This window comes from Vulpes vulpes, chromosome 9, assembly GCF_048418805.1.
Source record: "Vulpes vulpes isolate BD-2025 chromosome 9, VulVul3, whole genome shotgun sequence".
In the NCBI taxonomy this organism is placed as follows: Eukaryota; Metazoa; Chordata; class Mammalia; order Carnivora; family Canidae; genus Vulpes; species Vulpes vulpes.
In genome coordinates, this window is record NC_132788.1 from 96,901,566 (window position 1) to 96,928,784 (window position 27,219).

Sequence of the window (27,219 nt, forward strand, 5' to 3'; positions counted from 1 at the left end):
GTCTTGGGCGGGGACTAGGGCATCTAGGACCTTAGCGTAGCGATCCCAGTGCGAGGGAGGTTGGGCGATGGCTCCAGGGATCAACTGAGTGACCAAGCTGCAGCGGGAAGACTCCCTGTTTCTTCTCTTAGACGGGGCTGGCTCAGTCGCTGTAGACGGCTGTAGTCCGTCCAGTCGCCCAGGTCCTTGCCCTAAAGGACCTCCCTTACACCTTCCCTCTGGTGCGATGCTCAGGCCATTTACCCCAAGCTCTGAGGGAGCCACGTCACCGAGTGTTAAGCCCCCTTTCTCGTTTTCTCCCCTTCGCGGGGCTGTGCGGGCGCCAAGGCTCCACATGGCCAGGGCTGGGTACACGAAGCTGGGGGGACGACTGCTGCTCAGATTTGACTCATGAGGAGCTGCCCCAATGCCAGGCACCGATGCTGCTCCTGAGTGGTGGTCGGGACCCCTTGCTAGTAGCCTCTCATGGGAACTGGACCATTTAGAGTGATTATGAGTCACAAAGCCTGATGGCCTTGAGTGGCCTTGCGGGGCGGGGTCCAGGGGGCCCTTACCCGAGGCGGGGTGACGCCCGCAGTCACTTCACAAGGCAGAAATTGTTACCTGGGTAATAAAAGGCCCCGCTGCGGCAGGGACCCGGGAGTGGGCACATGGGGGTGCGGGTGTGCAGGTGCCAAGCGCCATGGGTTAGGCCCGAGATTGGAGTCCGGCCGCCCCCCGACAGCAGCCGCCTCCTGCTCCCCGCGCGCCCCAGGCGCCACCATGTCGGGCGACAAACTTCTGAGCGAACTCGGCTATAAGCTGGGACGCACGATAGGCGAGGGCAGTTACTCCAAGGTGAAGGTGGCCACGTCCAAGAAGTACAAGGGCACGGTGGCCATCAAGGTGGTGGACCGGCGGCGCGCGCCACCCGACTTCGTCAACAAGTTTCTGCCGCGTGAGCTGTCCATCCTTCGGGGCGTGCGGCACCCGCACATCGTGCACGTCTTCGAGTTCATCGAAGTGTGCAACGGGAAGCTGTATATCGTGATGGAGGCGGCCGCCACCGACCTGCTGCAGGCAGTGCAGCGCAACGGGCGCATCCCCGGGAGTCAGGCGCGCGACCTCTTCGCACAAATCGCTGGGGCTGTGCGCTACCTGCATGACCACCACCTCGTGCACCGTGACCTCAAGTGCGAAAACGTGTTGCTGAGCCCCGACGAGCGCCGCGTCAAGCTCACGGACTTTGGCTTTGGTCGCCAGGCACACGGTTATCCTGACCTGAGCACCACCTACTGCGGCTCCGCCGCCTACGCGTCGCCTGAGGTTCTCTTGGGTATCCCATACGACCCCAAGAAGTACGACGTGTGGAGCCTGGGCGTCGTGCTCTACGTCATGGTCACCGGGTGCATGCCCTTCGATGACTCGGATATCGCTGGTCTGCCCAGGCGCCAGAAGCGCGGCGTCCTCTACCCCGATGGCCTCGAGGTGTCCGAGCGCTGCAGGGCCCTGATCGCAGAACTGCTGCAGTTCAGCCCGTCTGCCAGGCCCTCAGCGGGCCAGGTAGCGCGCAACGGCTGGCTGCGTGCGGGGGACTCCGGCTAGAAGCCGGGGTTCCCACCATTCCCGCCGTCCCGAGCACTGCGCAAGCGCAGCGCACGCGCGTGAAGCGCGCTTCCGTACCCCCGCGAAGCCGACACGCGCCACTGCGCACGCGCATTTCCCCCTTTTCCTGTCTGGACGGCTGGGGCCGTAGTCGCCCCTGTTTGGAATCTAACCCCTCTCCCCACGATCCCGAGAGCAGGAGGGCGCAAGCGCTTCCTCTGTTCCCCGAGAGAGGGCCTCGGGAGGGGAAGGGACGAGAAGAAACGGAAGCATTGCGCCAGCGTGGAATGAGCGACGGCTGCTGGCAGGCGGTGGCTACCTGGAGGAGCTGCCCGCGAGTGGACGCGGGTGGAGGGCGCCCTTCTCTAGGCAGCCGCGCATGCCGGTGGGCGAAGGCGCGCTCCCGGCACTGCCTCCTTGCAACTTGCAATAAACTCGCTCTTCCTCGAACCTGCCTCTAGCAGTGGCCCCTTTTACCGAGCAGGGGTGGGAGGTCGTCCGCCGGGGGAGGCAGGCGCGGCGCCCCGTTGTAGAGGAAAGCTTGTTGAGGTTCTTGGTCTAGGTCTCGAAAGGGAACTGGGTGGATTCAAAGCGGACTTTTGGGCTCTCCAGCCTCAGCCGACTTAAAGGGATTTTGGGGCCGGCCTAGGGTTGCGACGACCCTGGCAATAGAGATGCGGGGCTGGGGAGCAAGGCATTCTCCCTGTGTTTAAGGATGGAACAGCGTGGGGGCGGAGGGGGGGTGCACCTGTCTTAACAGAAACCAGGCGTTTACAGGATGAGGAAATTGAGGCCCACACAAACGACACTTAACCAAGAACACATTTGGAATTTGACACTGGATATGGCTGGAGTGGGGGTGGGAGGTGATGGAAGCTCTCCTTAGTAAGGGCCTTTCCTCAGTAAAGAAGTTGCCTTGAATGGGGAGAGAGTCAAGGGTAGGGGCCTAAGCCTGCTGGGCAAGCTGGTTACTTCAGTCCTCTCTTCTTCATTCGTGCATTTATTGAACGCCTACTGTGTGCCAAGCTCTGGGACTCAACAAGGAGGCTTGGATCCATCACTTCCCTCAGGAGGCAAGTGAAAAGTCAAGCAAAAATGAATGGTGTGGAAGGAAAAGAATTGTAACTTGTGCTAAATGCTGGGTGAGAGGAGGGGTGGGTGACCAAGGAACGACTGAAGCAGACATTATGAGCTGAACCCTGAAGGAATCAGCCGCTGGAAACAGTGTAAGGAAAGTGTTCTGAGTGTTCCCAAGATACATTAGAGCTGGTGTGTTTGGGAAAGCCCTATGGCTGGAATGGAGAGGCAGGGCAAAGAGGTGGAGCAGTAAAAGTATATGTTTGGAGAGGAGAGCCCCCAGGGCCTGGGGGAGATTGGGGATTATTTTGTTGCAATGAGGTTAGGGGGTTTGGTGATGGTGGATGTCTTTCATTTGGGTGCATGGAAGATGTCTCCCTAAACCCTAATCCTACCCACCTCCGAACCCACAATCCCTCAAGGAGGCTGGTCATCTTATGGGTCTGACCATTCCCTGCTCCTGCTCATTCACCCTTTGTGGTTCTCAGGTGCCCTGGTTAAATGCCAGCTCTTCCCTAACCCCCTTCAAATAAGGCAGATGAGGAAACCGAGGCTAAGAGAGGGGAAGTGTCTTGCCTCCAGTCCTGGCTGGTTCACATCTGTAAGAAAGAAAGAAACCCCAACCCCTCTGGTTTACACTAGGAGGGCGCCTCTTCTGGTCCCTTGGGCTCCACATCTGGAAAATGGAGGTGGGAACCTATTCTCCAGGTTGTAGGCAAGGGTTGTGGCCCATTGAAAGATCACACCCTGAGCCTTCTTGAGGCTTCCACTACACACAGAATGAAACCTACATTCTTACCCCTTTGCTCTGTGGTCCAGCCACACTGCCTACCTTGTCCTTGACCTGCCAGTTTGTTTTTTTTTTTTAAGATTTTATTTATTCATGAGAGACACAGGCAGAGGGAGAAGCAGGCTCCAAGCAGGGAGCCCAATGTGGACTCGATCCGGGGTCTCCAGGATCACGCCCTAGGCTGAAGCCAGGCGCCAAACCGCTGAGCCACCCAGGGATCCCCGACCCATCAGGTTTGATCTCACCTCTGAGCCTTTGCACTGGCTGTTGCCTTTCCCTGCACCACTTTCCCACTTTTCTTCATTCCAGACTTGGCTTCAGCACATCTTCCCTGACACCTTTTTCCCTCCTTGGCTTTGTCACAAGGAATCCTAGTGCCTTGGGTATAGCATGTGCATTTTTTTTTTAAGATTTTATTTATTTATTCATGACACACACAACACACACACACACACAGAGAGGGAGAGAGAGAGAGAGAGAGAGAGAGAGAGAGAGGCAGAGACACAGGCAGAGGGAGAAGCAGGCTCCATGCAGGGAGCCTGATGTGGGACTCGATCCCGGGTCTCCAGGGTCACACCCTGGGCTGAAGGCAGCGCTAAACCGCTGGGCCACTGGGGCTGCCCCATGTGCCTTTTTCTATCCATAGATTAATCTGTGTGAGCAATGGGGTCTGGGTTTCCTCCTTCCTTATGGCTACAGACCTGCAGCTCAGTTTGGAGGGGACAAGGCATTAGAGACTGGGGCAACTGTCCCATTTGTTGGCTGGAGAAGCTGCTTGAGACTCACCCCTGTTGAAATCAGAAGTGGGTCAGTAGAGGAACCTGTGCCTAACCCAGTGAAAACTCACTTGAGGACTGAATTTGGAGCCCCTGAGAAAATGTCTGAAAAGAGTGCTTCTCAGTCTGTGTTGGGGCATGGGGCACCAATCAGATGTGTCACAGACCGGGAAGGTTTGGGTTTATTTTTATTTTTATTTTTTTATTTTTTAAAAATATTTTACTTATTTATTCACAGAGACACAGGCAGAGGGAGAAGCAGGCTCCATGCAGGGAGCCTGACGTGGGACTCGACCCAGGGTCTCCAGGATCACGCCCCAGGCTGCAGACGGCACTAAACTGCTGTGCCACCAGGGCTGCCCGAAGGTTTGGGTTTAATTTCTGTAATGACTTCTGTCAGTTCTGTGCCTTGCCCATGTGAAACCTAGCTAGGTGTGGTGGTTGGAGAGGACCATCAATCCTCAGGCCAGAGTCAGGAATGTTTTAACAAAAAAGATGAGAAACTGCAAATAAAATAAAGATAAAAGCACCTAGGGAAACAGTTCATATTTTAGGCACATTAGAAATCACCAATGGGGGATCCCTGGGTGCTCAGCGGTCTGGTGCCTGCCTTTGGCCCAGGGCACGATCCTGGAGTCCCAGGGTCGGGTCCCGCGTTGGGCTACGGGCTTGAAGTCTGCTTCTTCCTCTGGCTGTGTCTCTGCCTATCATGAATGAATAAATAAAAAGAATTCACCAATGATCAGGGTGTCTGGGTGCCACAGTTGAGCATAGGACTCGGCTCTGGCTCAGGTTGATTGCACGGTTGTGAGGTGAGCCTTGTATTGGGATCCATGCTCAGTGGAGTCTGCTTGAGATTCCCTCTCCCCTTCTGCCTTTCCCCCCCACTTACTTGCGTGTGTACTCTCTCCCTCCAAAATAAATACATTTAAAAAAATTTGAGCAAGAGAATAAACACACAAGCAGGGGGAGGGGAAGAGGGAGAGGGAGAAGCAGACTCCTGGCTGAGCAGGGAGCCAGGTGTGAGGCTCCATCTCAGGACCCTGGAATCATGACCCGAGCCAAAGGCAGACACTGAGACAACCAACTGAGCCACCCAGCTGCCCCTAAAATAAATCCTCTAAAAGATATTAGGGATCGTTGGCTGGCTCAGCGGTTTAGTGCCTGCCTTCAGCCCAGGGCATGATCCTGGCGTCCCGGGATCGAGTCCCACATTGGGCTCCCTTCTTGGAGGCCTGCTTCTCCCTCTGCTTGTCTCTGCCCCTGCCCCGCCCCATGTGTCTCTCATGAGTAAATAAAATCTTAAAAAAAAAAAATTCACCAGTGATCACAGGTCTCACTTTATGAATAACTTCTGAAACAGCATGTCAACATCTGAAAACAAATTTTCATCAGAAACTGTTCATTTCAGAGCCAGCAGGGTAGCTCCATCTGTGCTAGAATCCACATCTATAATATGTCCTGTAGCAGACATCCAATGCAGATGCCAAGCCTGAAAACTGGCCCAGAAAAATCTACCACTCTGAGGTGGAGGCTGGAAGGGGCTAAGAGCCAGTGGATGGGTAAAACCCACTGGATTCTCACCTCACTTTCTCTGGCTGTGAATAAGTAGGCCACAAAGCCACAGGTTCTGAAGCCAGAGGCTGAGAAGCAAAGCCACAGCGCCCAGTTTGGGGAGGTAATCCACTCACTTTTAGAAGGGAAGTCCGAAAGAAGCCTAAGAAACAGATGTCTCATTGTTTCCCCATTAACAAGGGGTCATCCTGCTACACCTTCTGCAGTCTCCAAGCTGTCCCAGTGCTGGGACAAAAATAATGCAGGAAAATCAGGACCGAGGGGACAAAAGAAAAATACAGCCAACACATTGTCCATTTCTTTATTTTCCGTCATATTCTAAAACTTCCTCATGACACAAGTATAGCCATTGATTCCAGCCTGTTTATTGGAACTTCTATTCCGGTTTGGTGGTCAACCTTTTACATTATCAAAGATTTAGAGTCACAATAAATACAAGTGACAACCGCCCCACCCACCCATTTCCCCAAGCCCCCACCTTCCAAATACCCTGCACTAGTGTAACTGTCTATTACACTTTCATTGTTAAGGATTATAAAACTTTAGCTGTCCTTAAAAAAAAAAAAAAAAAAAAGAAAAAGCTCAGTCCAAGTTCTTTAGGCAACCATCATGTGCAGCATAACTCGGCATCAAAAACCCTATGGTGGAGCAGCAATGACAGTCTTTTCTATGATTTACACCCCTGTGATGAGTGTTTATATACAAAACTCCTCACCATGTCTCTGTCCACAGGAAAATGAGGACTTGTGGTACACAGGAGCCACAACACACAGCAGGGCTGTACTCAGTTGTTTTATTCCCTCTGCACTGGGGCCAATTTTTGCTTCATGAAGGTCTTGGGGTACAGACAGGACCAGAGGCTACCCCTGGGACAAGGGCAACTAACTGTTGGCCTTATGAAACGTGTGGGTTCCAACACCACAGCTGGGACACTGGGGATCCAGTGACATGGGCTGGATGGCCAGAGCACTGGGTGGCTCCAAGTGGACACATATATATGTGTGTGTACATGCATGGCCATTTCAAACATATAACCCTTCACCCTTGAGTGGCTAGCATCTTAAACAGTTTCCAGTTGCCATTAAGAGTTCATGTCACAGGTAACTCGGGACCATTATCGTCATTTGAGACTGGGAGCTCCCACATTCTCACTGCTCCTACAAACCAGGTCCTTTCAGTCCTGAGGCTCCTGGGGTGGGGGGGAGGGGAGACCAGGACCCGGGCACTGTGGCCAATTTTGAGACAGGCTTTGCTGTTGGGAGAACACTCTTCACGTTACTATCCTTTCCTAGTATGTCGAAACCCCACATGCAGAGAGGTATTTGATATGCCTTTCCTGTAACATTATAAACCTCATCAAAAAACTACTCATTTGGGGCTTATCAGAAGTTATACTGCAAAGGTGGAAATAAAAGAAAGGGGGGAGTTTTGATACAGTAGAAATTAACAAAAGATTAAGGCATCTCACGTTCTTGTCCCCTTTAAAAAAAAAAAGTTACATGTCACAGTAAGGGGCCCCTGGTGGGATTATTCTTAGGGACCCTGGGCTGGAGGAGGCAGAGCTAGGGCCAGTAGCCCCATCCTCCACCCGTGTCGGTCGGGTTTGTACTGAATTCAGGAGGCCCACTTAAAAGCTCAGAGGCCGGTAGAAGTCCAGCCAGGCAAGGTGAGTAAAGGTGGTTCCTGAGCACAGTGATGAGCGAGGTTTGAAAGGGCTGAGGTTAAGGGCCAACCTGTGTAGCCCAGTTCAGCTCGGGCCTATGAGTCACAGACCCATTCAACCCCAGCTGGGGCACAACAATCCTGGCACACCCCTCCAGTGCAGAGGTGACTCTCGCCTGGACACCTGATCCCGAGTTACTGCATAGAACTGAAGTCTGTTTGCCCATGGGAGAGGCCAGCCCTGGTGCTCCTTCTTGAAGGATTTGGAAAATCTGGCCCATGTCATTGAACAGAGAGGGCTAACAGCTCAGGGTAGTATAAGACAAGTATTTATTTGCCAGGCACACAGAAAAATGTGAGAAATAGAAATGCTTGCATACTCTTGATTTTTTGGTGTAAAAACACCCTCCATGTCAATTTCCCTCCTTTCCCCCAAATCCCTGGATCTTGGAATGAAAACCACCCTTACCCGCCCTCCCCTCTTTCAGCCCAAGTTATGCACTCGAAACAAAAATCAGTGAGAAATATAGGGTTTTACACAACAAAAAATTAGCATGTTGCAAAACTAGGTCTTCTACCCGCGGGTCAAAATGTTGCTAAACATGGATATTCACACAACATGAGAGAGGGGGTTAAATGAGCCTTTATTAGAATGTTGTAGCAGTGTGTTTTGAAGAAGGCGGCCCTACAAAATAAGGATTTTAAATTAAGTCCCTAACTGCACGGATAGGAAAACTAGGGCTGGGGCTGAAGTGGGGAGCAGCGTACCCCATCTCCACGTCGATAAACATGTGTGCATACACACAAGGCGCCCTCGCACCTGCACGGAGACGGCCCTTGCACAGCACACTCACGACAGCTTCTGCCTATCCTCATGGAAACCGATTTTTAAGGAGTGGGAAAAACCAAAATGAAACACAACTAAGAGCAGACCTGATCCTTTGTAAGACATTTCTGTAGACTTGAAAGAGGGTTTAAAAAAAAAAAAAAAAAAAGTCTGAAGGCAAACCCTGGCAGCATGGCTCTGTTTTAAGGGAAGGTTCTATACTAGATCCAAACGGAAACCCTGAAGTCTTGGAGGGGCAGGGGCACATCCCCACCAGACACACCTGACAGGAGCATAGGCCAGGGCAGCTTAGGATGTTGTCCATCAAAATAAGTAGGAAAAGAAAAGGAAAAATTTAATAAAATAAAACCACAACAACAAAAAAACACAATTGCCCGCCCCTCCAACTTCCCACTCAGGCTCTGGATGTTGCTGCCAATTCTTTCCTCCCTCCTCCACTGGCGGTGTGCAGCTTCTGGGATCCCAGGCTCTCTGGCTGGGGTCTGGGTTGCAGTTTGTTCTTCTGCTAAGTGTGGGACGTCCGGGGTCTCCGGGATGAGCAGCAGCAGAGGCCTTCCGCTAGAGTGAGGGCTGGGCGGTCAGTGGCCCACCCTCTGGGGTGTGGGGGCCGTGCTCGGCAGGGACCCCTGGGTCTGCACAGTTTACTTTAAACTCCGTCATCATGAGGTGATTAAAAAAAAAATCTGTCAACCTAAAGATTGCCATGAAGGAAGGCAGTCAAAGATTGGGAGGCTAAGATGGGGAAAAGCAAAAACAAAACAGAACGCTCCGCTCGACTTCAGAAGCCCCGGGCGCCGGTCTTGCCGAGCGTGTCACAGTGTCCAGGGTGAGCCGTCCGTGCACCCTGCCGGGGGGGCGGGGAAAAAGGGCTGAAAGGAAGGGCCGGAAGCAGAACCAGCCCCCGAGGTCCACTTTTCTGCTGGTGTTGGGCAAACTAAAGGCAAAGAAAGGAAAAAAGCCCAAGGGAAAGGTCCCTCAGTGATATTCCTCGTCCACCTGTGAAGCAGCCCCTCAGCTGCGACGAGACTTTGCAGCCAAGAATGGAGCCCTTGCTTCTGCAGCGCAGTTGGCGCTCGCTCACTCATTTTCTCAGGGAGCATGAGGTCTTCCCGAGTGGAGGGTGGCAGGGCCAGGTGGGAGGGAGGAGGGAGCCTGTTCTCCACTGGGCACGGCTCGCACTATTTCCACGTGGCTGACTGGGGGATGGAGCGTGGCGGGATCATGTCCAGGAGGTACTCCCGCTGGCGGTCCACAGCTGAGGAGGTCTTGTGCACTGCCAAACTCGGGCTGACAAACGCAAGGGCCCCACCTACAAAAGAACAGAGTGACAGAATTTTTCATGGTCTGGTAATACTCTCATGAAAATATTAAGAAGGACACGGGATGGTGAACAGAGCATGATGCTTCTGCAGTGCACCGAGGTACACACAAATGACACACCAGTGGAAAGGCAGAATGGAGGAAAAGCCCCAAAGTACAGCATCTGTTTTCCTGGAGTGGAATACACCATTCTTTTTTTGTATTCTCTAAATTTCCCCAATGAATAAGCATCTCTTTTACAACTAGAAAATGAGCAAATGACTCCCCAATTCCAACACACATAGGTTTTTGGCTGGCCTGGGGGTAAGGACTGCTCCGTCCCCTACCCTCATCACTGTGTTACCTCAAAGGTATTTTGGGTGGAGATTACATTTTGTGGAACAAGTGTTCTGAGGTCAAATGCAATAGGGAAACCTCTCTACATACTAAAAGGAAACCTGACTGGTCCTGCCCAGAAACCAAGGGTAATTAGGAGTGCTGCTAGACTAGAATTCTTTTGGGAAATGTTGCTTTTAAGCTATTACACATTTACCTCTAAGTCCTACTATGGAATATAGCACCTATTTATTCCTTCATATTCCCTTTCAAATATCAAACACACGGTCTTTAGACGGGTGTATACATGTACACACCTTTATCTGATTTCATATACTTTCAAAATTTCCCACAAAAGGAACTTTCATACAGCTGTGAGTTCTTAGCTGCAACTTAAACATGCTGTACAAAATCCTCTCTGCCTGCTTATGTTTACAGATGCTCTCTAGGCTGCTCAGATTCTTCTGCAACCAGACAAACGTCCTCCCTTTCCTGAGCTTCACTCTTGGCCACATTTCTAACTCTATGGTCAGCTGCACACACAGAAGACTCCTGTGTTGTGTTTGCACAGCCATCCTGGCTTTCCCAGTTCTGCCTAGGGAGAGGACTCTCAATGTCATCACCTCCTTTTCCTACAGGGATACAGCAAACTTGAGCAGGGGTGTGGAGGGGTCCTGACTCCCACAGTGAAAAGTACTCACCGGTCTCCTTCTCTCAGCCCTTTGCTGCCTACCTTTCATTTTCCTGGTTTTGATGGAAACAAATATTTGTCATCTTAATGCCAGGGCATAAATAATAAAAACCAGGGAAAGTGGTATGGGGGATGATGGGGTTGTGGCAGAATAGGATCCTGAGGGATGTATCCCCCTCCCTCGAGTTGTTCCTCAAATGTGTTTTTTTTCCCCTCAGAATCCTCTGCCACCCACCTTAAAGTCCTAGCCCAGGAATCTTCCACCTACCCTCCTCCTCATGTTGTTCTAGTTTACACTTTGCACCACCTGACCTGTCCAAGTCAGAGGGTGGGAAGAGTGTCCCACAGAGCAGGGAATGAAGAACATTATCTGGCTGAACAAGAAATGAAGTTAGTGCATCAGAAAAGGTCTAACGTAACAGCAAAAACAGGCATTTGCTATGGCTGAAAGGAGTGGGAGGGGTGCCAGAATTGGCAAGAAAGAGGTCTGTGTTTGACAGGTGTCCACTGGATGGTGTGTGTGTGGGGGGGAGACAGACAGACAGACACTACTTGAACTGAGTTTGCCCAGCATTTTGAGTCAAGAGCAATTAGTATCTACCCAGGGCTACCACTTGTTTGGGGAATCCTATTTAATGAACAGAGATTAAGCTGAAGAGGTAAGTAGCTGCTCTCAGGGCTCAGGACTAGGATTTCAGAGCTCTTTGCACCATTTCTGTTCACACCGCATTGTGTGCATGTCTTAGATAAAAGGAAGGGATGGACTTCACCATGACAAGGTGCCCACTTTGAGCCCTATGGGGCAGCCCACCTGTACTCAGGGGTGCCTTCTTCCAGTTGGTGGCGGTATTGCCCTTGCCGGTGCTCACAGCTCTTTCGGAATGTCTGCCGGTCCTGGTGACAAGGGCTGTGGCTGAGGCTGCATTTTGCAGTTTGGGTGACTGGCTGAACGTGTGCAGGACGCCACGGGGCGTTGTGGCCGAACCCCGGGACAGCTGGCTGGAGGCCTACAGTGGAGAGAGGGTGTGATGGCTCATGTGGGGAAGGGTGACAGAGGGCGAGACGCTCAGCGCAGCCTCTCCGTGCTCTGGCCGACCTCTTCCCACCCACACAGGGTCCCTAAAGTCCAAAATCAGGAGACCAGGTAAGTTACACCGAGGGGGGAGGGGAAGGAGGGAGGGAGAGAGAGAGACAGACAGACACAGGCAGCGTGACAGTCGGCGACTGACGTGGTCACGGTCTGGGGCGTGAGGGCTGGTTGGTGGTGCGGTGCAGGGGCTCCCAGCACCGCAGTTCTGACCTGTAGCACAGCCCCGTTACTCCAGTCGCGGGCCTCTCCTGAGCGGAACGCCAACTTACGCCGGGGTTTTATGACCTACACAAATGGGGGGTTGAAATCGAGGTCAGCACCATCCACAGACGGCCTAGGATGACCTAGAGTGACCAAAGGGCAGCAGCTGTGGCCACATGAGGCCCAGTCCCCACGGGACAAGCCGTTTCCTGAGGGCAGCACAGCCACCCACTACATAAAGATCTTGAGAAGATGTGTTTATTAGTGAATTACAAATGACTTCCGAGGACACAAAAAATTGCCAACGGGGTGCTTTGGGTCTATAGGGGGTGGGAAAGCAAAGCATTAAAAAAAAAAAAAAAGCAGCCAAAAGAACTTGATTTCAAACTTGCTTCTCTCCTTAATTTAGCTAGAACATTTCTTCCAAATGCCCCTTTTGCATCTCAATGTGGCTTTCAGAAAAAGTCCTTTTAGACAACAAGTACTTGTCAGCCGGAACACTGCAAGTGAAAGCTATAAAATCTAAAGAAACTGCAAATTAGTATTTTCACCACCAAAGGCCACCATTAAATGCAATTTAGACACACAGTTAACAACCAGGCAGATGACTGCCCAGCGTGGGACAGAACATCAGAACATCTTGCTTGCTACCAACAACTCCCTGCTAAGGGAACAAGGCCTCTCCTAGAAGGTGAAGCTGCCCAGCCCAGGTTACTGGGCCACAGGGCCGCAGCTTTGGTTCTCCCCGGACTCTCACCTGCTTTAGTGCGGGGTGTGGGGCAGTAGCAGGCTCAGCCTTGGCCTGTGCAGGGGCGGCACCCTGTTGCAGGAGGCGCTGCTCAATCTCCTGCTCCTGCTGCAGAGCCTTCACAAAAGCAGCCTTCAGCCGGCTTGTGTGCTCTACCTTCAGTGCCTTCTTCTGGTTGGATGCCATGCAGTTCTCGCACATGATGGCGCCACCCTTCTCCTCCCGCCAGCGGCACGTGAAGTCCGTCTTGCACTGCGCACACATGTAGGGCTCCCGGGACAGAACAGTAGCGGCTGAGATCCTGCCTGCTGCAGAGAAGGATAGGTGGGCTCATGTTAGAGGAACAAGATGCCAGGGTCAGAGCCCCTACCATCCCAGGGCAGGATGAGAACGCATAACAGATTTGGAGCACTGTCCTGGACTCTGTAGCCCAGCTGGCATCAGGAAGCCAAATCCTAAGACACTGTTTGGCACACATGTATTGGGCGCCAACTGTGTGTGGGCACTAGGCCACCCTTGGGCTTTGAGGAAGGTTTGCTGATAGAAGGGAAGTAAAGCTTTGGAAAAACACCATGGATTAGCACTGGGTACCAACTCTCAAGAACATGAGTGCTCTCTAGGGGCACCTTGGTGGCTTGGTTGGCTAAGTGTCTGCCTTCGGCTCAGGTCATAATCCCACGATCTTCAGATAGAGCCCCAAGGTTGGGTTCCCTACTCGTAGCAGGGGAGTCTGCTTCTCCCTCTCCCCCACCCCTGGCTGCTTGTGCGCACTCTCATGCACGCTCATTCTCTCAAACACAAACAAAACAGTAGTGCTCTCAGATCGGCTCCTCCCAATTGACTTTCCCACCCTCCCACACCTTCAGGTCCTTGTCTTGCTGTGATAGGCATCCTGTCTAGTGGGCAAGTCAACTAAGGATTGATCGATCATCCAGCAAGTGCTCATGCTGACAAGTGACATATGCAGTGTCTTGTGCATTCAAAGGTGTTCAATCCTCACAGTAACGTTCTAACGGGACACCCCAACCCATTGTCCTGAGGAGGAAACCAAGGCTGAGGAGATGAAATGACGTGCAGAGTCACAAGCCAGTCAGTGGCAGGGCCAGGACTCACACTTGCCCAGGTGAGGGCAAACAACTGCTCTGGGTTGCTGGCAGAGAGATGGGAACATTGCATCCCCTCGGTTGGCCTAGGAAGGGTGACTGGAGAAACCAAGTAAACTGCATGCTCAGGCATGAGTCCAGTATTTTTTTCATCACTGAAAGTGAAGTAAAGGGAAGGGGAGGGGGAAGAAGGCGGGGGGGGGGGGGGGGCGGCGTGTTCCTGGGTGGCTCAGTTGGTTAAACATCTGACTTGATTTCGGTTCAGGTCACAATCTTGAGGTCGTCAGATTGAGCCTTATGTTGGGCTCCACAACAACAAGTCTGCTTGTCCCTCTCCCTCTGCTCCCTCTTCCCACCTACCCTCTCCCTCTCTCTAAAATAAAGAAGATAAAATTGTAGGAGAATAACAAAAAGTAAAGTAAGGGTTACTTTTTGCATTCTGTATCAATCTTTTTTTGTGTCTAGTGTACTTAAGGGTTTAAAGTCCTCCTAACATCAGAGACAATGCTGCCAAGACACCCTTGGCCTCTCCCTCCCAGCCTTGGCCTGTCTGAGCCACCCCAGAATGCTGAGGGGCTTTGTAGAATCAGTCAGAGGGAGCCCCACAGAGCAGAGAGACCCCACAGAGCAGAAGAGACATCGCCGGTCCCAGCCACCTGGGGTCCATCTCAGACCCCCAGCTCTAGGCCCTCACTTGTAGGTAGCATGCTCTGACAAAAAGAGAACATCACCTTCCAAATGTCCAACCCTAGAGGACACAATACGTTTCTAGGCAGCTATGGTGGGTATGGCCAACATCAGAATGGAGACACTGATAAGAGACTGCACTTAACTACCCAGCCTGGGGCTCTGAGAGGTATCAGGGACACTTTTTTAAAATTAAAAAAAAAAAAAAAAAAAAAATGAGAGAGAGACAGAGAGAGGCAGGCAGAGACACAGGCAGAGAAGCAGGATCCATGCAGGGAGCCCGACGCGGGACTCTATTCTGGGTCTCCAGGATCATGCTCTGGGCTGAAGGCGGCGCTCAACTGCTGAGGCACCGGGGCTGCCCATCAGAGGACACTTCAAATGGGGCTCAGAGCTTCCTCCCACAGTAGGTTCTGTTTTATTTTTTTATTTTTTATTTTTTTAGTAGGTCCTGTTTTAGACAATACAAGAGGGATACTCACCCACGGTGAGAGAACAAGTAGAGACAGGCTAATCTGGGAGAGTGGATGCCCAGGGCACACAGGTATAGATAGGTGGGCAAGGTTTTGTATCAGTTTTTTTTTTTTTGGGGGGGGGGGGTGTGAGGTGGGTGGGTTTGCATTTATTCTATGCAGAATTTACTCCCAGGCCGTAGGTTTTGGTTTCTTCAGTTTCTTCCGGGATACAGTTTCTTCCGGGATATCTTTTTCTTCTGTGCAACCTCCTCTTCTGGTTTAGGAACAATCTGCTCTTTTTCAGTAAGAATCATCTCGATGTGGCAAGGAGAGCTCATGTATGGGTTAATGTGGCCATGAGCCCTCTAAGTTCTATGTTGTATCTTGGGGGGCTTTGTTCACCTAGATGTGCTCTATGACCAGAGAATCTACATTTAAATCCTTAAGTTCAGCATTACTCTCTGAATTTTTAAGCATGTACAGTAAAAATTCAGCACTCTTCTTGGGCCACTGACTCTGTGTCCAGCCCCACTGTTTGGCCGGTGCACACCTACCAACTCCACCATTGTAGCAACAGAATGGCACACATTGCTTCTGCAAAGTGACATCTTTCAGATACATGGTGGTGTTTTGGATATGCATACCCTTGATGGCCTGGGCAGTTTCATGTGTGTTCTTAAAGTGAACACGAAGATCTGACCCTCTCGATTTGCATGATTTTGTAGGGTTTTCTGGGTCCAGCAAGTAGCGAACCATTTTCGGAGGTCATCTCAGGCCGCTTGGGAAAGAGGATAGGTGGGCATTGTGTCCTGACTTGCCTCCCACCCATCCTGCACTGGCCTCATGGCAGCTCCTTTGCCAACATCACTCCATCATAAAGACACCAAAGGGATCCAGGCATGTAAAAGTTCACATTTTTTCCCTGCTGGGCCTAGCTCTGGGGCTCCCTGACAAGTAGAAGCCATCATCCTCAATTTTACAGAGGCCTATGTTGGCCTTTTGTGGCCTCCCACTCTCAGCCTGACTCGTGGTCAGTCCTTGATATGGCCTTGTGGTTGGGAAATAAATTTTAAGAGCAATGGGGTTTGGTGGATGTGGTGCAGTAAGGAAGCTACAAGTTAATCAGAGGTGGCCAGATAGGCATCTGGTCCCCTAGGTCTGGTCCACACCCAGATTATGGAGGGCTCTACCTCTCAGAGGCATTGGATATAACGCCCAAGGATATGATAGATCCTCTGTGATATACTGACTAAAGAGGGGGAAGAGAGCACTCCCTCCAACATGCAAACACCAAGCAGGCACTGCAGGGACGACAGTTCCCTGTCACACACACCTGCCTCTCTCCTTCCCTATGGAAGAGAAGCAAACAGACAGAAGGTGCTTTTCCTTTGTACAGGCCCCATTACTAATGCCCCCAACTCTGTGCTGGTAGGAGCAGCCCTCGGGAGGGGTCGGCATGTACCCAGGGACAATTTAAGGTATGCAATCTGAAGCCTACCAGGCTCTCCCTTGCCCTGGACCAGTTCGGTTCCACCTCTACCTCAGCTCTGAGCATCTGCTGAGATCATGCATGGTGAGGATTCAGGCTGGCCACTCAATATCACCACAAACTCAGTCTCAGAGCAGAAACATCTTCAAATCAGCATCTGGTGGAGGTGTCCCAAGGGCCAACCTGGCTTGCTTGCCCCCGCCCCCCCGCCCTTTTTAAGGATTTTATTTATTTATTCATGAGAGAGACACACACAGAGAAGCAGAGACCCAGGCAGAGGGAGAATCAGGACTCGATCCCAGGACCCCGGGATCATGACCCAAGCCAAAGGCAGATGCTCAACCATTGAGCCACCCAGGTGCCCCAACCTGGCTTTCCACTTCCATTTCCAATGTAGTTACTTACTTTTTTTTTTTTTTTTTAGATTTATTTTTATTTACTTATGACAGAGAGAGAAAGAGAGGGAGAGAGAGAGAGGCAGAGACACAGGCAAAGGGAGAAGCAGGCTCCATGCCAGAAGCCTGACGCGGAACTCGATCCCGGGACTCCAGGATCGCGCCATGGGCCAAAGGCAGGTGTGAAACCGCTGAGCCACCCAGGGATCCCCAGTTACTTACTTTTGATCACTATCCTATATATGCCTCTTTATCCATAAAACCTCCTAACATGCAAGTGGTGCTTTCCAAACTATTTCCAAGGAGGATAAAGTAAGTCTGGCACAGGCATGGGTATCCCTCTCCTACCTTCAGGGATCAGAGCACTCAAGGCTCTGGAAAGTTCTAGCTGGAGAGACTTGTCTGGAAGCAAAGCCTGTCAGTCTCCTGCAAACGTTCCCCCTCATCCCTGCCTGCCCCAACATCATAGAGTTGTTGGGGGGATGCTGCTAATCCCCCCCTTAGACCATGTGTGCAGGGCCTTAGGCTGTTCTAGGGCCCAGCCCTCAGTAGAGGTCCCAACAAGTGAAGAAAGCTGACTGTGATATGTTTAAGAAGTTATCTAAAGTAACAGATGGTAACTACACTTATTGTGGTGAACACTGAATAATGTATAAAATTGTTAAATCACTATATCATACACCTAAAACTAACGTAAAATTGTATGTCAACTACATTTCAATAGTAAGTATTTTTAAAAATGTATAAATTAATGGGGCACTAATGGGGTGGCTCAGTTGGTTGAGTGTGAACATAGGACTCTTGATTTCCGCTTAGGTTATGATCTCAAGATCGTGAGAATGAGCCCGCCTAAGGTCCCCCAACCCTGCTCCTTGTGCATGCACTATCAATCAATCAGTCAATAAATGTAAAAACTAGAAAACATAAGCAAAAAGTTAAGCCTCACAACAAGGAGGACTGATAACAAAAGGTCATCCATAAGATGCCCTGCCTCAGACAGCTTTCAGTACACAGTAGGCATTCTACCATGTGCTATGCATTGAAAATAACCTAAGTAATAGAAACTTCAGTGGCAAGAGATGAAAATGGCCTCAAGGCCCACTCACCTTGGGTCTCTAGCAGGTTCTGCACCACTTCCTCCAGGCCGACCAGGTAGATGAATTCGTTGTTGGCAGCGCTGGGTAGGAAGTTCATCTCTGGGGCAGGGGGCTTGGGAGGGGGGATTTCAAGCAGCGTCTTCTCCAGCTGTTTGCGCAGTGCAAGCTTGGCAGCTGCCTGACGGCTGGCTGGAGAATCAGCAGAGGTGACCACAGAGGCCACGCTGGTGGGGGTGGAGTTAGCCTGAGCAGAGGTGGCTGTTGTCCCTTTCAGCGATGCTGGGGAAGGCTATTGGAAAATAACAACCTGGTCAGGGTCCTGGAGGCACCTGATCCCACAACCCAGGATGACATTCTTAGCTGCACTAATGAGTCTTTTGGGTAGTAACTCAGGGCTGCCCGACATCAGCAAGCCAACAGGTAAAACAGCATTAAACTCATCATCCTATGAGATGACCAATCTTGTAAACATATTTGTTGAGGTTTAGCTGATATCCATTTATAATCTGTATTCTGCTGTGTTTTGCCACATGAGGACACCCATGAAGCCGTAACTACGACCAGGGCAGTGGGCACTCCTGCTCAGGCAACACAGCCACTGTCTGGTCACTATGGTCTGGCAGCCCTCCTCCTAGCATAGAGCTAGATGGCCTCCTCCACAGGGGTATGACAGTGGATCACTACAGCACTGCTGACATTTCCTTCATAAGCATCTTTATGTGTGGTTCTCTGGAGACTCTGACATTTCACTTAGCTCATGTGTCCTCATTGGGGTTATAGGGGCTTTTGGACCAACCCCTGCCCCTTCCACCCTCTTGATCTTTGGTGCTCCCATACTACTTTCTCGTCTTCATCTGGATCCTAGTGGGCCAATGCTCCATTGTCTCCCTGCTCTAGTTCACCCAGCCCCCAACCCTGTCAAGTGCTCTCGCCAAAACCCAAAGCTGATCACACTAGTGATCAGCTCTTAGCTTATGTAGGGTTGAGGATCCTTCCTGAAAATCTAAGGAAAGCAGCATACACCACCTCCAGGAAAATACACACACCTAGTAATAACTTGCACACAACACATCACACACAGGATTCAGGGAGGCCAGTAAGGTTTCCCAGGTCCCCACCCTCACAGAGGGTGTCCAGAGCTAAAGAAGCCTCCCAATACAGAGGATACCAGCCTTCACAGCACCCTGGCCTGGCCTAACTTTAGAGAAGGCAGGAATGCTGCTCAGAATCCTGCTGGTCGGGCTCTTATCAGAAGGAGGCAGACAAAGATCCATCAACCCAGAGGAGGAAGAGAAGCCAATACATCCATCAGCAAAAGCCCCTGCAGACCCAATCATTTTATCTGTCAATAAAGCTCTTGCTTCTGGCCTGCCCACTTACTCTGGTCCCATCTTCTTGGCTTTGCTCGCTGGGAACAGACCCACCCCATCTCAGAGGCTCTGCACAGAGGTGAAAGGACTTGTGGCTAAGAATAGATGTGCTGTGCTGTGAGGACATTTGCAGACACACTCCTCTCATGTGCTCATGCAGACAGGGAGGAGGGTGGGGAAGGCTCTGGAGCGCTCCCATCCCAATTATCTCCAGGTTCATCAGATGCTTTACCTGGTTTCATCCATCCCACAAAACATGCTGGGTCCCACACATACCACCTGATGCCTCCCCCCAACTCCTCAAGCTCATGTCTGCACCTCCCCCACTCTTAACACCTATCCGCCTCTGCTAGACCATAGTTCTTAACACGGGACTCCAGTCCATGACTTTTATACTATATTAGGCCCAGAGAAACTCCAATCCAAATTCCCATGGAGCATTTAAGGCCTTGCCTGGTAGGGGATCCCTGGATAGCTCAGCAGTTTAGCGCTTGCCTTCAACCCAGGATGTGATCCTGGAGTCCCGGGATCGAGCCCCACATGGGGCTCCCTGAATGGAGCCTGCTTCTTTCTCTGCCTGTGTCTCTGCCTCTCTCTCTCTGATGAATAAATAAATAAAATCTTAAGGGGGGGGGGGGGGGGAAGCCCTGCCTGGCTGTAAGGAAGCAGGAAGGTTCACACCATACCACTCTGGAGACCTGACTATGCCCCAGGAACAGGGGCCCTTGATATGTACGTGGGTGGGAGGAGGGGTAAGAAGGGCAGCTGCAAGGTACATGCCCAACTCTGACTCAGCCCAGCACTCACCTGTGGGATGTTGACAAGCAGACTGGTGTTGGGGACATTGGCGACGCGGATGAGGCCCTGTTGGATGATCCTCTGTCCCTGAATTTGCACACTGGGCACAGAGGCCCGGGGGGCCAAGAGGAGTGGTGGAGGCCCCGTGCTGGAATGTTGTCTGATGTTGTGGATTTGCTGTGGGGTGGGACAGGAAACAAGATGATGAGAGGGACAGGGCACCTGGGTGGCTCAGTTGGGTAATCCAATTCTTGATTTTGGCTCAGGGCTGTGAGATCAAGCCCTGCATTAGGCTTTGTGCGGGGTGTGGAGTCTGCTTGATTCTCTCTCCCATTCTCCATTTGCCCCCACCCCATCACTTGTGTGCTCATTCAAAAAAAAAGTTTCTCCCCTTTCTAAGGCTGAGTAACATCCCACTACATGGATACTCATACCACACACACTCTAAAAAAAATTAAAATGATAGATGATAGATAGATAGATAGATAACGAGAGGAACAATGGATGGAGGGAAGGGTTGGGACCCATAGCCCCCAACCTGATGACCAGGAAGGGTTGTTCTCATGGGTAGCTGGTTGTTTGGAGTAGTCTGGACACTCTCTTACACTCTAAAAGCATACCCTGCTCACCTGAGCCCCCCTGACGAGTGGGGGCATGACGACCTGTGAGCTCGCCTGTGGCCCCAGCTTCGAGGATACCTGCTGTCCGCCGCGGACCAGGGGTGGTGGGATGACACTGCCAGGCATTCTTGTTGAAGAGGTCTGTCAACAGCACCAAATCCCAGATTTTATATGTTTTTTGTTTTTGTTTTAACAAACAAGTTTGCTGTTTTATAAAAATACACACTTGGGGACACCTGGGTGGCTCAGCGGTTGAGCATCTGCCTTTGGCTCAGGGTGTGATCCCGGGTCCCAGGATCAAGCCCTACGTTGGGCTCCCTGCATGGAGCCTACTTCTCCTTCTGCCTGTGTCTTTGCCTATCTCGTTCATGAATAAATAAATAAAATGTTTTAAAAAAAGTATATACTTGTTTAAAGGTGGGGTGGGCACTAAAATGTGTATTTATTCTAAGTACAAAAGAACAAGGAACATGGATTATGACAACAGCTGTGCAGACTGGGGTCATTCAAGAGTGAATTGTACCAACAAGGTAGCATATTTTCACCCACACAGCCCCTACAACAGCAGAAGTCCAGCTAACATGCTCTGGGTATCACTTGCTGGTCTGAGCTGGAAGCTCAGGCCTGTTTGAGGGAAGATAGGCCCCTGTTCAAACCTTGTCTTGTGTCTGGGAGTAGGATCTCTGCCTCTCTCACCCTGTGGGCAGGAGGTCCTTCTGGGTCCCATAACCTTGGGAGTGTTGAAATGAAAGGAACCTGATCTGCCCAAATCTTGGTTCTCTCTCCAGTTTTGCTTGGAGCAATCATAGAAGGAGCCCTCTCGGCGCTGACATGATTTGTTCATGATGTCAAAAGCGGCCTAACCAATCTAACCAGAAGGAATGGGCAGGCTTTCATAGGAACTGGATCAGGACTGCTCAGGAGCCTAATAAAGAGGGAATACTGACCTGAAGGGATGGCTTGCCAGAAGGAATGTTCTGGGTGCCCCGCACTAGTGGGGGAGGGGTGGTCACGGCACTCCCAGCAGAGCCTGTGGGCTGTAAGAGAGCAGGACACAAAAGACGAGGGGATTGTCAGCTCCACTCCCTCACACAAAATCCAGACAGGGGATTGGTTTTCTTCCTCTTCCAAAGGCACCAAGTTCTAAGGTTCTGTTTCCAGCCTGCTAAATTCTGTAGCAGGAACTGACACGTTTGAAATGGGCAGAGGAGAGATTTTCCAGCATCCTTTATCCCTGGGGACGTTTGACATCACTTTGTGGTTCAAGAGCAGGTTTTGCCTTCCAGGGGATGTGAAGGACTCATGGTGATGGCTGAGGCAAAGGACCCCAGACCTGGACAGATTAATCCCAAACTTAGTGAGAAAACATCAAGTCCAGGTACTTCTTAAAGTAACATATTCCACTAGAGAAGGGACAGATTGGTTCACTCCACTGAGTCTTCAACAATTGGAAAGGAAACAAGTAACAGGCAGGCTCTATCCACTGGGAGATTAAAAGATGCCAGGCCATGTCCACTTACTGACTGTGTTCTAGTGGAAGTTCAAGCAACCCCTAAGTGAGACCAGTGAGTATCTTCCTATCCTGTTCCCTTAAGGGGACATGTGTTCTATGTACTACTAGTGTCAGCTCTTGCTGCCCAAGATACATTTACTTTCTGGTTTACTGAGATAGTGGTTAAAGTAAATGGAAGGGTAGCTGAAAAAAAAAAAAAAAAAAAAAACCAAAAAACAAACTTGACCTTGGCCTACACAGTAACCTGCATTTAAAAGCAGCAAAAGGAGCCTAAGACACCAGGGGAGAGAGAGCAGGAGAAGCCCCAAGACAGAGACTCTGGGGCCTGGGCAACATTGTGGCATGCCTCTGTAGCATTAGAAAATCTGTCCACAAAACCATGGTAGCCCCTGATGGGCCACCCACAGGGTAGGAGAGGCCGCTCTGTAAATGGGTTTAGGAAAGAGCTCTTAACCCAGGACTTCCAGCAGCTTCTAAGACATCTGTTCTCTGTTTTCTTGATGTCTGTAATCTACAAGAAATTTTATATACTCAGATCGAGAATATTCTAAATCGAAACATACTATAATATCCTCTTATTCAAACTCCCTTTTCACTAAATCTAAAATTCAAATTTCCATTTCAGACCTTGACCCTTATGCCCCTAAGGAAACTTGTCTGCCCGTGACCAGCTGCTCCAGCTCCTGGTACTGAGGTGGGCCAAAGTAATGGGTCTAGGTTTCTGTCCCCTGTTTTAAATGGCTCCTGTTGACTCTTGAGGAGAGACTGGATGCACACACACCTTCTGGGCAGTGGTTTCCTTTTGTATTTGACTCTGCCGCAACTTTTTTAACAAAACAAGTTTTGCTTCTTCTAATCTTAACTCTTCTTTCAGTTGTTTAATCATTCTTTCTCGTTCTTCAGGACTGCTTTTCTGCAAGGACAAGAGAACAAGCATTGAAAGGGAGAGCGGCTGGCAGGGAACACAGGACCCACCATCACCAATTCCATCTGGGGATATTGTTGGGCAGGGTCATCCCCCAGAATGAGGACAAGGCTCACCATAAGGGCCTCAGTACTGGTCTCCTTCAAGGCCTCCTTCGTCAGCCCGTTCACCCTTGGGCTTGTGGGCTGCTCATTGTCAGAAAGCACAATCACATCAGGAGAGGGGGCTCTCCTCTCAGACTTCATGTCACTGTGGAGCAGGGACAGCAGGTTGTTACCAGAGTGCCTGGATGCTCTGCCAGACACCATTCCCCAGAGCCCAGCACCCACACACTCAGATTTAGACACAGTCACAGCAAGGAGGTAGGGAGCATAGCTGCCCCACTCACTCTCCCCAGTCTCTCTCCTTGGGTATTGTTCCCTACCACATACCAAAACCGACTTTCACTGCACTCACCATGAGGCACCCAAACACACAGGTAGGCGCCTAGCCAGGACTATTCTTGATGCCCACCTCTGTGTACCCAGGACTGAGGATACCTGTGTTCAAGGGTGATATGGCCATTCTGGAAGACACCTCAGCTCCCTTATCTACCAGGTAGTTCAGTGTTAGATAAAAATGCTCAGCCTGAGGGGCACCTGAGTGGCTCAGCTGGTTTAAATGCCAACTCTCGATTTCAGCTCTGGTTGTGATCTTGCCCCATGTTGGGCTCAGCAGGAGATTCTCTCTCTCCCTCTGCCCCTCCCCACACTTGCATGGGCAAGCAAGTGCTCCCTCTCAAAATAAATAAATAAAATCTTACCAAAAAAAAAAAAAAAAAAGAAAAAGATAAAGAAAAAAAGCTCAGGTCTGGATCCTGAGGCTGAGGCAGGGTCTTTCTTGGCCTTTTGTCAGGGCTCCTATGTATCGCTGTGACAGTATGCTAAGCTTCTACTGTGTTCCTGACTCCACACAAAGTCCCAGAGACAGCACTTTACTCTCAACCAAGCAGCTGTTTGCTAAGGGCCCAATGTAAACTTTGCCTTCAGATGTGGCCTCCAAGGACATCTAGGTGGCTCAGTTGGTTAAGTGTCTGTTATTGGCTCAGGTCATGATCCCAGGGTTCTGGGATTGAGTCCCATAGTGGACTCCTTCCTTAGCACAGGGCCTCCTTCTCCCTCTGCCTGCCACTACTCCTGCTTGTGCTCTCTTACAAATAAATAAAATGTAAAAAAAAAAAAAAAAAAAAAAAAGATCTGGCCTCCACGTGTGTTGAAGGGTTAGGATCCTTTTCATCTGCAGGAAAACCAGCAGCAGAAGACCAAGCAAGCCCACTAGGTGGCACTGTGACCCTGAGAACAAATTCAATAAAGTTAACTGGGAGAGAGCTCCAAGTTGTCCCACTCTTCCTACTAGACTCCAGCCAAGCAGAGACAGAGTTATAGATGGAGAATTAATTTTAATAACCTATCAAACTGCCTTTTCCATTCCTGGAATGAGCCCTGTCTCTAGGGAAGGATGGGTACAGAAGACCAAATGCTGAGGGTTCATGTCTGGCCTTGGACCCCTCCCCCTCAACCAGGGCTTTAACATCCCTCCTAAAGAGCCACATAGTGTGGCTACACCTTAATACTTCTAACCAACCTTGATTTAACCAGTGCTACTGTTGACCAAACTCTCACAAGAGATCAGGGGAGTGGACAAAAAGGTGCCATTTCAAGGTATACAGCCTCCTTACTGGGGTGATTAACCTGTATTCTCAAGTCCAGAAACTGGCTGTTTATAAAGTGACCCAGGACGTCACATTCAGGCCTCACCAAGCCAAAGACTGATGCAATTTGGGAACCACCACTTGTTCTGTGTGCCTGCCTGCTGTCTGGCCACTCTGCCCAAGATCAACTTTCAAGGTGACCCCAGAGCTCCAATTCCATCTAGGTTCTCTGGATGCACACACAGATATTGAGGGGCAGCGCAAGGGCCCAGCACAGGAGCTAGTCACTGGTCCCAGCCGAGGTGAGCTCCCCAGGTGGCTGCATGCGGACAGAGCAGTAGCCCAGGCAGAACCATGTCTAGAGTTGCAGACTGCAGGCACTTCCTGAGCAAGAGTGCACTGAGATGATAGTAATCACTTTTTATTATCTTGAGGGCATGCACTTTTTCTGAAGGTTGAGATCTAACAAAATTCAAATTTGCCAGAGGGAAGAGGGCAGGCTGAGGGATCAAGACCATTTAGAGGCTGAAGCTTCCTGAGACGTCCACTCTGACCACAGCACTCCCAGGTCTCATCTTGGCCTGAGAGTAATCAATAACTCATCCAAGAGATGACGTCACCCCACCCCCATCAATGATCACTCAGCATCCCAGCAGCCAGCAGGGAGTGAACTTCCTGTATGCTAATCAGCTACCAAAAAGTCATGTGACAAAGGCATTTCCCTCCTTGGTCATGTGACCCTTTAACTGTGCCTTCCAACATGAAAACCATGGCAACAGCCAGTTCTAACCGGTTTGTGACATGCAGCCTTCATTTTGAGAAGTGAGGTAGGGCTCAGGTGCTGTCAGAAAATGGAGGCACCCAGCTCACCCTGGGACTGCCCAGCTGCAGGCACTTCCTATGTGGCACCAGCCCACAAGGAACTCTTGGTATATTACAGGGACCAGGGCTACCTCTGCCAAACAGAGAGGCCACCAGCCCCTCTAGTTTCCAACATGGAAAACTTTCCTAAGCTCAATTTTTAAGGCAAAGGTGCTTCAAAAGTCTTCTCAGTACTTTCTCAGTTCTTTAAAAAAGAATACCCCTTTGACACAGGCTGAAAATTACTATGGGCAAATTGTTTTAAATTATAAAACCATTTAGGCATAAGAACGAAACCAGAGGAAATCTAGCCCAATATGCCAGGGGGATAGCACTGTGGCCAGTTACACTGCTTTACTACTTCAGTCCATGGTGGGCACGTGGGCACCAAGTTTATTTGGAAGCTATATGATCTCAGGGCAAATCCAATAAGCTCATCTTGCCCATCTTGTGAACTTTTATATAAAATATTATAACCAAAAGAGTTTTTTTTAAAGACTTTATGAGAAAGATATAGCAAGGGAGGACAAGCAGGGAGGGAGGACAGAGAGAAGCAAGGAGGCTTCCTGCTAAGCAGGGAGCATGATGTGGGGCTAGATCCCAGGACCCTGGGATCATGATCTGAGCCAAAGGCAAACTCTTAACCGACTGAGCCACCCAGTGCCGCCCGCCCCCCCCCCCCCCCCAATCAAAAGATTTTATGTGACCTATGAAAATCCCTGAAAGGAGACCATGCTATTGTCAATAAAAATGGTCTCATCATCTCCTCCCCTGTATGCCAGCCCTGGCTAAACAAACACAAAAGTTCTGTTACCTGCTTAGAACTTCCATCAAGTTTCCCAGAGGAAAAGCAGGGATTACATAATCTTAATTCAACAATAGATCCCATGTCCTCGGCACCAGGCTATCATCCCAATTGCTTACCAACTAGCAGTCAGGATAAGGTTAAAATGTAGTGTTCTTCCAGTCCATTCCAGGGGAAACAGTCTCATCAAGAGAACATAGAAACCATCCTTGGCACCTCTGACCTTTGTTCTCTGAAAGGGCTTGCCTAACATATGGGAAAGGGATACTTCATCCACAATTGTTCATTCATTTACTTACTCTTATTTGCTGAAAACCCACTAAGAAAGCAGGTGCTGTGCCAAGCAATAGGGATAAATACCTGGATAAAAGGCAGTTCTGTGCTTAGGATCCATCAGGAGGGACAGACCCTCAAACCAGGAGGGGAGGGGTAAGTAAGGGAATACCCACAGGTGAGAATGGACCACCAACTTGCCTTGGCTCACTGAACAGCTTCACTAGAGCTCAAAGAAATGCAGCATCTTGTTACCCCAAAGACCTGCTCTCCATCAAAAACTGCATTTCACAAGATCCCCAAGATTTTTTTTTAAAGACTTTATTTGAGGGGGAGAAAGCACACCAGAGTGGTGAGGGGCAGAGGGAGAGGGAGAAGCAGACTCCCCACTGAGAAGGGAGTACGATGTGGGACTCTCATGATCATGCCAAGATCATGATCCAAGCCGAAGGCAGACGCTCA

General features: G+C 50.4%; 2 protein-coding genes across 11 annotated transcripts in view; one reads left to right on the forward strand and one right to left on the reverse strand.

Annotated features, from left to right (window-relative positions):
• Positions 1–541: 541 nt before the first annotated feature.
• On the forward strand, positions 542–1,664 carry TSSK6 (testis specific serine kinase 6). Its single transcript, XM_025989848.2, has one exon. It carries the CDS (start codon positions 763–765, stop codon positions 1,582–1,584), a length of 822 nt encoding a protein of 273 aa, XP_025845633.1. The 5' UTR covers positions 542–762; the 3' UTR covers positions 1,585–1,664.
• Positions 1,665–8,089: 6,425 nt separating this feature from the next.
• The window catches only part of GATAD2A (GATA zinc finger domain containing 2A), a 107,140-nt gene continuing 88,010 nt past the window's right edge, over positions 8,090–27,219 (reverse strand). For 5 of the 10 annotated variants that reach the window (XM_025989410.2, XM_072721118.1, XM_072721117.1 and 2 more), the window contains 10 exons: positions 23,245–23,377; positions 22,985–23,116; positions 21,638–21,727; positions 20,700–20,831; positions 20,080–20,247; positions 17,912–18,191; positions 12,686–12,984; positions 11,938–12,012; positions 11,449–11,644; positions 8,090–9,620 (listed from right to left, as the gene is read on the reverse strand). In XM_025989410.2, the coding sequence (XP_025845195.1) occupies positions 9,490–9,620; positions 11,449–11,644; positions 11,938–12,012; positions 12,686–12,984; positions 17,912–18,191; positions 20,080–20,247; positions 20,700–20,831; positions 21,638–21,727; positions 22,985–23,116; positions 23,245–23,377 (1,636 nt within the window). In that variant the 3' untranslated portion in view covers positions 8,090–9,489. The remainder of the gene's footprint in view (positions 9,621–11,448; positions 11,645–11,937; positions 12,013–12,685; positions 12,985–17,911; positions 18,192–20,079; positions 20,248–20,699; positions 20,832–21,637; positions 21,728–22,984; positions 23,117–23,244; positions 23,378–27,219) is intronic. The other 5 variants (XM_025989415.2, XM_072721119.1, XM_072721120.1 and 2 more) reach the window with 3 other exon arrangements.

Bases quoted from the DNA above. Each gene is read 5' to 3' on its own strand.
- TSSK6 (XM_025989848.2), top strand. From the start codon at position 763: ATGTCGGGCGACAAACTTCTGAGCGAACTCGGCTATAAGCTGGGACGC.